At 42.6% G+C, this 12,117-nt stretch overlaps 1 protein-coding gene across 1 annotated transcript in view; it reads left to right on the top strand.

The window, feature by feature from the left end:
- Positions 1–11,906, top strand: part of LOC144596878 (chitin synthase chs-2-like) — a 51,730-nt gene extending 39,824 nt beyond the window's left edge. The window contains exons 12-17 of the mRNA XM_078405742.1: positions 3,684–3,803; positions 4,028–4,083; positions 5,287–5,397; positions 9,194–9,405; positions 11,082–11,173; positions 11,806–11,906. Of these exons, the coding sequence (XP_078261868.1) occupies positions 3,684–3,803; positions 4,028–4,083; positions 5,287–5,397; positions 9,194–9,405; positions 11,082–11,173; positions 11,806–11,906 (692 nt within the window). The remainder of the gene's footprint in view (positions 1–3,683; positions 3,804–4,027; positions 4,084–5,286; positions 5,398–9,193; positions 9,406–11,081; positions 11,174–11,805) is intronic.
- Positions 11,907–12,117: the final 211 nt, after the last annotated feature.

The raw sequence follows: 12,117 nt of genomic DNA, 5'->3' as shown, positions 1-12,117 counted from the left end.
AAACTCAATTGGTATTTGTGGTGGTGAAGATACTCAAAAAAGGTCACCGATGGAATTGGAGGCATGAGGTTTGGCAAATGGACATTCTTTCAGAAAGAAAACTTTTTTTGTCTTTTAAGTCCACAGATTCCAAAACAAACAGCGGGAGGGGCAGTTTCATAGCAACATATAAGTTACTTTGCCGATGGGTTTATCCCCAAGGTGAAACTGTTCAATATGTCATTGAGTGAGTCTATTATTAAAGGCTTGTACAACGTGTTGAGCAGCTTTTTGGTTTCCAGACAGAAGTACTGTAAAATAAATATATCTTCTTTTTGGATATGTGAGTGACATTGAAATAGGTTTGCTCTTTTCGTTTATCAATGTTGCTAAGGTCAAAAAGTGATTCTAGTTGAAGGAATGAAACTTCTTTTTGAAAAACAATTTTTGATCAGTGTGGATCTCATAAGTTCATAAATTCATAAGTCATAGGAGCAGAATTAGGACATTCGGCCAATCAGGTCTACTCAAGCCATTCAATCGTGGCTGATCTATCTCTCCCCCTCAGCCCCGTTCTCCAGTCTTCTCCACATAATCCCTGATACCTGTACTAGTTAAGAACCTATCACACCTAACAAATATCTACTCACTTGGCCTCCACAGCCTTCTGTGGCAATGAATTCCACAGATTCATCACCCTCTGACTAAAGATATTCCTATTCATCTCTTTCTAAAGGCCCTTCCTTTTATTCTGAGACTGTGTCCTCTGGTCCCAGACTCTCTCACTAGTGGAAGCATCCTCTCCACATCCACTCTATCCAAGCCTTTCCTTATTCGGTAAGTTTCAATGAGGTCCCCCCTCATCCTTCTGAAATCCAGTGAGTACAGGCCCAGTGAGTACAGGCCCAGTGAGTACAGGCCCAGTGAGTACAGGCCCAGTGAGTACAGGCCCAGTGAGTACAGGCCCAGTGAGTACAGGCCCAGTGAGTACAGGCCCAGTGCCGACAAACGCTCATGTTAATGCATCATATCTCAGCAGATAACAGAGGGAGACATGGGTGTTCTGCGTGCTACACTGTAATTGTAAACTTTCAATCATAGCCATACATCTACCTCTTTTGAGGGAGCTGATTGCATTTTATTTCATAGGTATAGGTTTTGCAACTGATGGGGCAAGAGTAACGTTTATTCAATTCACAAAAGGGCTAATCCCTAATTAACAGGATGTTGCCATTGTGAACTAACTTAATTAGCTAAAACCATCTATTTTATTTTTTAGGCATAATAATCAGCGATGGAACCATCGTGTCACCAATTGGTATTTACATTACTGCACTTGTACTCCTTTACTTCATCACTGCACTGTTGCACCCAACTGAACTTCCTCTTGTTCTGTATGGACTGCTCTATCTCCTTTGCATTCCTGCTGCCTCCATGCTACAGCCAATGTACTCACTGGCAAACCTGCACATCACATCTTGGGGAACGAGAGAGACCAGGGCAAAGGGGCAAAATGGAAGCGCACCCAAGGATCGACTCCTGAAATACCAAATAGGTCGATGGTACTTTGAATGGGTCATTCATGGTCGGAAAACACAGCATCCCACTAAAAAGACGCTTGAAAGGTAAATATCATTTGTGTCCTTTGAAATCTGTCACAAGCGTGTGACAAAACTGTTTGGGTCACTGTGGTAATTGAGAGTCCGATTGCATCCTGCCCTTGGTGGGGAATGACAACAAACTTTTCACTGGTCTTATTGAGATCGTTTAAAGCTTCGTTTAGTTTAGAGATACAGCGCGGAAACAGGCCCTTCGGCCCACCGAGTCTGCACCGACCAGCGATCCCCGCAGATTAACACCATCCTGCACACACGAGGGGCAATTTTACATTTAGACCAAGCCAATTAACCAACAAACCTGTACGTCTTTGGAGTGTGGGAGGAAACCGAAGATCTCAGAGAAAACCCACGCAGGTCATGGGGAGAACGTACAAACTCTGTACAGACAGCGCCCATAGTCAGGATCGAACCGGGGTCTCAGGCACTGTAAGGCAGCAACTCTACCGCTGCGCTACCGTAACCATGACGATTAAAACACTTAATCAAATACTATAAAAATCCTAGATAGGCACAAAATGCTGGATAGACACAAAACGAGCCTTTCAGATGAAGTTATATATTTGTTAACCAGGTTTAGTGATTTCTGTCCTACAACCTAGGCTGAAGAAGGGTCTCGACCCGAAACGTCACCCATTCCCTCTCTCCTAGATGCTGCCTGACCTGCTGAGTTACTCCAGCATTTTGTGATCCCTCTGTCCTTGGACCTGATCATGTTCATTTCTGATTATTTTCTGCCTTTTTACCGTTTAGAAGGTAGACTGAAATTTCATCCTCAGGACTAGAACAGACAGAAGAAGAACATAAAAAGCTGGAGTAGCTCAGCGGGTCAGGCAGCATCTCTGGAGAGAAGGAATGGGTGACGTTTTGCGTCAAGACCCTTCTTCAGACTGAGAGTCAGGAGAAAGGGGAACAAGAGATCTAGACAGTGATATGGAGAGATATAGAACAAATGAATGAAATATGCAAAAAAGAAACAATGATAAAAGGAACAGGCCATTGTGAGCTGTGGGCTAGGTGAAAATGAGTTACAGACAATGAAATTCACCAGGACAACATTGACAATAGATAAACACAAAAGGTTAGAGTGACTCAACGAAATAGCTTCTTGCATGGAATTGTATGCAAGTCTGTAGAAGTAACTTACATCGACAATCCCTTAACTACTTCTTCAAATATTTAGCAAAGTTACTTGCGCGTCTTAAAACTTTAAGCCAGCTTTCTCTGAGGATATTCCTAATTATTGCTTTAAACATCCCTGTGGTGGCATGTAGATTGATTAGTAGGACTGGATGTTACAATCCCTAAGGTTTGCACTACAATTAACTGGTGTTGTTCTTGGGGGTGACCACTAGGTGATGTTGCCACCATTCAGACACATCTCCAGTTGTGTACCTCAACGTCACTGGGTGTTTCGGCCTTTTATCACAAGACACCCTCAGTCGAGGCATGCCCACCATTGCAGGGTGATCAGACCTGGGTGTGTGTCTTATGGTTAGCCTCTAGATGGTCACGTGGCAGCCCAGACAGTATCTTTTCTTTTCAGCCACAGCCAGTGACTGCTCCGTTCGGCGGCATTTGCAAGTTCTTTGATTGCCCTCCTTTGGGCCTGCCCTCTGACTCCAACTTCCCTCAGGAGCCTTGCCACCCAATTTCAATAAAGGTACTGTTATTTAAAAGATGAATTTAGATTAGTTTAGAGAAACAATGTGGAAACAGGCCCTTCGGCCCACCGAGTCCGTGCTGACCAGCGATCCACACACACTAACAGTATCCTTGCACGCACTAGAGACAATTTACAATGTTACCAAGCCAATTAGCCCACAAACCTGTACGTCTCTGGACTGTGGGAGGAAACCCGAGTACCCGAAAACCCATGTAAATCACGGGGAGAACGTGCTTATTCCATACAGACAACGCCCATAGATAGGATCGCACCCGGCTCTCTGGCGCTGTAAGGCAGCAACTCTACCGCTGCACCACCATACCGCCCTGATGACATATTTTTCAAAAATGCAAGGAGAGAAATATTTTAATAATTTTTTTAAATGTACTTAAAAATGAGAACGTTTCCATTTTCTTGACTAGACGTGTTGACTATAGTGACTATAGTGAAACAACTTGCTCTGATTGTTTTCCACTGTTATTTTCCAAGTACAAATGAAACAGACAAAATCACGAAGGAACTGGACTTACCAGTAGAAAACTGTGAGTGAACCGCATTTCCAAATATTTATCAATCTTAATTAGCCACCCATTGCATTTGCTCTTTTGCACAAAGTAACCTTGAAATATTTGGATCCCGGTAAAAATCCACCAAGACCATTGATGTTTTACAGGAAAGCAGATTTACCATCTATGCAAAGGACTTTGTCAATTTAGACGTTGTGGAGTATAAATATTATCTGAACTATGGTGTTTGTGTTTTCAAGGCTGGGTCTCCAAGCTGAACGAAACAACATTCTTTACCGAAGATTTCCTGGAAGAAGTAAGATAACACTTGGAGATTCCTTGCATTAAGCAATGAATTGTACCCTCGCCTGAACTAGACTGTCCTCTTTTACACTTGGGCACAGAGTCTTCCTGACAAGTGCACAGAGGAAACTTAGAGGCAGGAAACACACATCTGTAACGTCTGTTCTAAAGAGAGTTAACATAAGTTCAGGCCAGAATGTTCCAGTAAAGGTGAACAGCAAAGATGGCAAGATGAGGAAATCTTGGATGACGAAGGATATGTAAGGAATATGTTGGCTTTATCTTACCTCCAGTTCCCTCCACTCCACTTTCAGTCTGAAGAAGGGTCCCGACACGAAAGGTCACCCATACCTTTTCTCCAGAGATGCTGCCTGACCCGTTGAGTTACTCCAGCACTTTATGTGTATCTGAAGATCTGTAAGGTTTGATAAGGAAAACAAAGGAAGCAAATGGCATGTAGAGGTAACCACAATCAAGCGGGTCACTTGAGCAATGTACAAGTGTACTCAAGAAAGAAATTAGGAGAACAGAATAGTGACATGAAATACCCTTGACAGATTTTATTCAGTGGAAATCTAAGTCATTCTTTGTATATTAGGAGCATAATATCCCTGGCCACCGAAAGTGGTCAGGGAAAGTGTGGGATATTCCCCAGGTTGTGGACAAGATCCTAAACGAATATTGAAATGAAGATGAATTGGAGGGACCTTTTGGTTCATATCCATAGTTTTCTGAAAGTAGCAACACAGGATGATGGGAGGTGATGATGACCACTTTGCTGGCTTTCAAGGGGCAAGACACGAGTGTTTAATTTAAAACTTATTAAAAATGAATATTAATAGAGTGTTTACAGCAGCACATATTTCGCTGGTAGAAGTTCGGTGGTAGAAGTTCGAACAGACTGTTGCATGGGTGTGAAGAGTCTTTGTGGATGCTGGTGGCTTTTCTGAGGCATCGTGTGTTGTAGATGCCCTCCAAGGCTGGTAGCTGTGTTTCGATAGTCCTCTGAGCTCTATGGACTACCCGCCGAAGAGCTTTCCTCTCTGCCTCCATGCAGGTTTGTAGGTTAATTGGCTTGGTATAAATGTAAATGATGTATAGTGTGTATAGGATAGTGTTAATGTGCAGGAATCACTGGTCGGTGTGGACTCGGTGGGCCGAAGGGCCTGTTTATCCACGGTGTCTCTGAACTAAATACGTTCTCCTCTCATTTTAGGATGAGACCTTATTCTGGAGTCAGCTGATTGAGACGTATCTACAACCTGTCCATGGAGATACATGGCATTCGAAAAGAATACAGAGAGAACTCCGATCCCTCAAGGACAAGGTTGGAAAATAGAACTTTCTCAACAATGGCGCGAAGTTGACATGGATAGATGTTATAGAGTCATAGAGTGATACAGTGTGGAAACAGGCCCTTTGGCCCAACTTGCCCACACCGGCCAACAATGTCCCAGCTATACTCGTCCATATCCCTCCAAACATGTACCTGTCTAACTGCTTCTTAAATGTTGGGATAGTCCCAGCCTCTACTACCTCCTCTGGCAGCTCGTTTCATACACCCACCATGCTTTGTGTGAAAAAGTTACCCCTCAGATTCCTATTAAATCTTTTCCCCTTCATCTTAAACCGAGGTCCTTTGGTCCTCGATTCCCATACTCTGGGCAAGAGACTGTGTGTCTACCAAATCTATTCCTCTCATAATTTTATACACATGATTTTATAGCTTTTGCATTTAGACCTCTGGGCCAACTTGCTGTGGTGATACAGGATAATTTTCTTCTGCAGGCACATTAATGGATGTGCATATGTTTGAATAAAATCTGACACACATGGACCTTAAAGTTCTACATAAAAGCAGATGGAATGTGAACAATCTGCAGTTTCCCCAATATATTTGTTGGGAAATCTATCTCCTCAACGTACAATCGCTTGGTGTTTGAGCTTTTCATGAGTGTGAGAGTTTTGCTGAACTGATTGAGTTAATTAAGAAGAATTCTGAAGAAGGGTCTCGACCCAAAACATCACCATTCCTTCTATCCATGATGCTGCCTGACCTGCTGAGTTACTCCGGCATTTTGTGATACCTTCGATTTGTATCAGCGTCTGCAGTTATTTTCCTACACGAGTTAATTAAGATATATTTAATTATTTTAAATCATTGCTACTGTTTTTAATATTTGAAAATATCTTACTTGTATCCTTGAATTCAATTTTTTTGTACATGTTTGTAACTCTTGAATGTTGCAAACACCTATTGAAAATGTGAGCGAAACACATGCTAACATCTTTGCATGCTGTTTAATCTTCGTGCACACTGACATGAATAGTGATTTCCTTTATTGCAAAGTATCCAAATATTTTAATGTTTGAGGGTGCAGGATTACGAGTTGTAAGAAAACATCTCACTGTCTGTGAAGCAGCAGGCCCTTAAGCCTTTCACTAAGGTCATGACTAAACTCCATTCTTTTTCAAAGGTGTATCTTTTAGTTTAGTTTAGTTTAAGGTTAGAGGCCCTTTCAGCCCACCAGGTCCGCGCCGACCAGCGATCCCCACACATTAACACTATCCTACACACACTAGGGACAATTTTTAAATTTACACCAGCCAATTAACTTATATGTCTTTGAAGTGTGGGAGGAAACTGAAGATCTCGGAGAAAACCCGAAATGCAGGTCAAAGATGTATCCTTTGTTAGAAATTACACAACAAATTGGACAACATGAAATCAATTAATGCACCCAAATTGCCTGATCGAAACTGGTTTTCCATTCGCTTTGGTGCTTTGAATTAATCTGTTTTTCTATGAATTAATTTTAATACTCACAAATATTCAAGTGCTTTGACAACTTTCATCATCAGTACAGCCTAAGGAAAGGGCTCAACCAGTCATTAAAGCATTTATAGGATTCATTGAGGGTGAACAACTGTGCATTGTTCCCTGAAGGTGGAATCTCATGTGGATAGGGTGGTGAAAAAGGCGTTTGGTATGCTTGCCTTTATAAATCAGAGCATCGAGTATAGAAGTTGGGATGTAATGTTGAAATTGTACAGGGCATTGGTGAGGCCAAATCTGGAGTATGGTGTGCAGTTCTGGTCGCCAAATTATAGGAAGGATGTCGACAAAATGGAGAGGGTACAGAGGAGATTTACTAGAATGTTGCCTGGGTTTCAGCACTTAGGCTACAGAGTGAGGTTGAACAGGTTGGGTCTTTATTCTTTGGAGCGTAGAAGGTTGAGGGGCGACTTGATAGAGGTTTTTAAAATTTTGAGAGGGACGGACAGAGTTGACGTGGGTAGGCTTTTCCCTTTGAGAGTGGGGAAGATTCCAACAAGGGGACATAGCTTCAGAATTGAGGGACAAAGGTTTAGGGGTAACATGAGGGGGAACTTCTTTACTCAGAGGGTTGTGGCTGTATGGAATGGGCTTCCGGTGGAAGTGGTGGAGGCTGGCTCGATTTTATTATTTAAGAGTAAATTGGATAGGTATATGGATAGGAGGGGATTGGAGGGTTATGGTCTGAGTGCAGGTAGATGAGACTAGGTCAGGGAGAATGGTCGGCGTGGACTGGTAGGGCCGGACAGGCCTGTTTCCATGCTGTAGTTGTTATGTTATATGTTATATGTTATAATCAGCAGGTCATTCACTGCACGGGGCCTCTATGATCAGGCTTTAATAGCTTCAGGGACCCGGCGTGAGGGGAATGTGTGGGCAAGCGGGCAAACAAAGCAGGGCCCAGCCTGGGGGGGCGCTGTGAAAGGGGGGGGGTGGAGGAGGACAAGGGTGGACCAGCCACGGAATTCAAGCTAAGGTTCAAGCAAAGAATGTCACTGTGACTTATTACATTAACGTATTCAATTAATTCAATTAATTCAGTTCACTTCAATTCAAGAGGCCAGTGGAAGGTTCAAAGTTAGAGCAGATTGGGCAGGAGGTCAGAATCACACCAAAGGTGAGCTCTGGGCTTCAATTCACCTGGGACGCCAGGTGTCGCTGTTGAGCCCTCTGGAGGTGTCGTGGGCCTATCAACGAAACGCCAAGGAAGGAGGGTGCCCACCTGATGACCCCAATTAAGTATTTACCCCTACCCCCACTCAAGCTCAACATACAATTGGTGAGTCACAGTAGGCTGAGAGAACCTGATGCTCACACTCACGGACTAAACACAACCCACTCCTTGATTATCTGTAGGAAAATAACTGCAGATGCTGGTACAAATCGAAGGTATTTACTTCACAAAATGCTGGAGTAACTCAGCAGGTCAGGCAGCATCTCAGGAGAGAAGGAATGGGTGACATTTCGGGTCGAGACCCTTCTTCAGACTGGTGTCGGGGGGGCGGGACCTTGAATATCTGAACAAGTTGAACATTGGGGTGTAAATTTGTGTGGAAGCTGTGTTTCTCTCACATTTTTAATAGGCGTTTGCAATATTCAAGAGTTTGCACTGAGGAAATTTGGCATACATTTTTAAATGTGTTGCTAAATATTGCTAACATCTTTGCATGCTGTTTAATCTTCGTGCACACTGACATGAATACTGATTTCCGTTATTGCAAAGTATCCAAATATTTTAATGTTTGGCAGTGCAAGAGGACGAGTTGTAAGAAAACATCTCACTGTCTGTGAAGCAGCAGACCCTTAAGCCTTTCACTGAGGTCATGACTAAACTCCATTCTTTTTCAATGGTGTATCTTTCAGTTTAGTTTAGTTTAGTTTAGAGATACAGTGTGGAAACAGGTCCTTTCAGCCCACCAGGTCCGCGCCGACCAGCGATCCCCACACATTAACACCACCCTACACACACTAGGGACAATTTTTACATTTACCCAGCCAATTAACCTACAAACTTGTACGTCTTTGGAGTGTGGGAGGAAACTGAAGATCTCGGAGAAAACCCACGCAGGTCAAAGATGTATCCTTTGTTAGAAATCGCACAACAAATTGGACGACAAGATATCAATTAATGCACCCAAATTGCCTGATCGACACTGGTTTTCCATTCCCTTTGGACTTTGAATTAATCTGTTTTTCTATTAATTAATTTTAATACATTTCAATTAAATTCTACTAATAAATTCTATTTATTAACAAATGATTTTTTTTCTATTCCAATTCCTCCCAGGCTATCTTCTTGTATTTGATGATTAATGTGCTCTGGCTGGGAGGAACATTTCTCCTACAATTAATTAGTGATGGAATCATCAGCCCCAAAATCATAACCAATGGGACAGTTGTGGAGGATGAATTTCTCAAGATACAACCGGTGTCATTTGCCTTTCTGGCGTCCTTTGCAGTTTTAATCTTCATTCAGTTTGTGGCGATGCTCTACCACAGGTAAGTGATGCAGCTTCCACCATTCTTTGTCATTGTTTGTATATTCCCAGAAAAGAAGGCTTGCACGCTCTTGAATGTTGTGGCCTAATGAAATTCATGAGATACAGGGGTGGGATTTTCAAATTACTACATGTGAATTTTGTTTTAAAACGTTCTGGTAAATAGGTTTACTCGATGCCCCGTTGCATAAACTGTGTCGTGCAAGTGAGAAGTGAGGGAAACGACCAATCCCATCATTTAAAATGGGGAATTTTGTTTAGTTTTTAGTTTTAGAGATACAGTGTGGAAACAGGCCCTTTCGGCTGACCAGCGATCCCCACACATTAACAATCTCCTATACATACTGGGGACAATTTTTACATTTACCAAGTCAATTAACCTCCATACCTGTACGTTTTTGGGAGTGTGGGAGGAAACTGAAGATCTCGGAAAAAACCCACATGGGTCACTGGGAGAACGTATAAACTCCATACAGACAGCACCCGTAGTCGGGATCGAACCCGGGTCTCGGGCGCTGAATTCGCTGTAAGGCAGCAACTAAACCGCAGCGCCACCGTGCCGCCCGTCAGGAAGGAGATGAGGAAGAATTTCTTTAGTCAGAGGGTGGTGAATCTGTGGAATTCTTTGCCACAGAAGACTGTGGAGTCCAGGTCAATAGATATTTTGAAGGCAGAGATAGATTTTTGTTTAGTACGGGTGTCAGGGGTTACGGGGAGAAGGCAGAACCACGGGGTTAGGAGGGAGAGATAGATCATCCATGATTGAATGGCAGAGTAGACTTGATGGGCCGAATGGCGAGAAGGGATAGGTGACGTTTCGGGTTGGGACCCTTCTTCAGACTGAGAGTCAGGGGAGAGGGAAACAAGAGAGAAAGACGGTGATGTAGAGAGATATAGAACAGATTAATGAAAGATATGCAAAAAAAAGTAACGATGATAAAGGAAACAGGCCATTGTGAGCTGTGTGCTAGGTTAAAACGAGTTACAGACAATGAGACGACTTTGAAGCTGGTATGACTTGGGTGGGGGAGGGACGGAGAGAGAGGGAATGCAAGGGTTACTTGAAGTTAGAGAAATCAATATTGATACCACTGGCTTGTAAGCTGCCCAAGCGAAACATGAGGTGCAAGCATCTCCCACATCTTTACTGCCACCTCTCCTTAACATTCATCCACCTACCCTCCAGCCTCACATTTATTACCAGGCCAATGGCAGAACAACCTTTGTTCACGTTCAAATGTCTGAGGCTTTGGGACTGGTATAACAGAACACTGTTGCAAATAAAAACAAGCAGTTGCCTGGCACATTGCTGGTTCAGTGTGGCTGTTGTGATGTGGAACAATTTGTCAGCCCTTGCAGCAGAGCCTCTGGAGGTCCTGGAGACATCCTTGCTGGTCTCACGAAGCCTCTTAAATGCAGATCACCTACGAATCTGAACCAGTCATCAGGCTTTGCATATTGTTACCATTCTTACCAGACCTATTTCCAAAATGTGTTTTGTGCATTAAATTCCCAGGTCCAGTGACTTTAACAATCTCAACCTGTTCTCAAACTGAAATCAAAAGACCACTGATAACTTACAAATATAGTGCTTGGTCAAAATGTAGTGAACACTGCTGTTTAAAAGTCTACAATAGCATTCATTATTATAACAGAACAATATGTATTTAATTCCAGAATCTACACCTTCATCCACTTGTTATCACACAGTTCAACAAATGTGTCTCAGTCACACAACAAAGATGTTCGGACTCAGGCTAAGGAAGATGGTAAGATATTTAAACATTTACATTGATTCACAGTCCTCTTTACAATTATTTGTTTGAAGACAAACTTTAAATAAACTTCAAACTATAATAAACGGACACAATTTAGAGATTGGACTGTTTCACAAATGCCTTTTGATCGAACATTGCAAGCACAATTAAAAAATAGGCCAAGACAGACACAAAGTGCTGGAGTAACTCAGCGGGACAGGCAGCATCTCTGGAGAACATGGATAGGTGATGTTTCACAGAGTGCTGGAGTTACTCAGCGGGACAGGCAGCATCTCTGGAGAACATGGATAGGTGATGTTTCACAGAGTGCTGGAGTAACTCAGCGGGACAGGCAGCATCTCTGGAGAACATGGGTAGGCGATGTTTCACAGAGTGCTGGAACATCGATAGGTGGCGTTTTAGGTCAGGATCCTTCTTCAGGCTGATATTTCTGACTGATAAAAAAAATAGGCCAAGTGTTATTACTCTGCAGTGACCTTTATAAGCTGTCAGGTAGACAGTAAGTTTTACAATCGTTAGACCAGTTCATAGCTATGAGAGTATCATGTTATTGTTACTGTGACTATGTTCATTTTCTTTGTACATACATTTATGTTGAAGCAGCAAATGTTTCCTTTTATCAGGTAATCTGAAGTGGAAGAAAGACTTGATTATGCCCCTGAGCCCTGATGTTACTGAAATGAGTGAGGACTCCGAGAAACACAGCAAACAGATCAAGGATTGAGTTCAGTGGTAATGGCAACTGGAGCAACAGCAATGACAATGACCCAGACTGGCTCAGGAATTAACCATCACATCATCTGAAGGACAGTTTCATTATTAGATACACTAACCGATGGAATCTTGTTGGATACCAACAGGTACACCAATAAGAAACAATTTACACTTTCAATCAGATCAAATTAAATCAACGAAGATAGACACAAAATGCTGGA

This window comes from Rhinoraja longicauda, chromosome 9, assembly GCF_053455715.1.
Source record: "Rhinoraja longicauda isolate Sanriku21f chromosome 9, sRhiLon1.1, whole genome shotgun sequence".
Classification (NCBI taxonomy): Eukaryota; Metazoa; Chordata; class Chondrichthyes; order Rajiformes; family Arhynchobatidae; genus Rhinoraja; species Rhinoraja longicauda.
The sequence above is the reverse complement of the archived record's forward strand: the minus strand, read 5'-3'. Positions and strand labels throughout refer to the sequence as shown.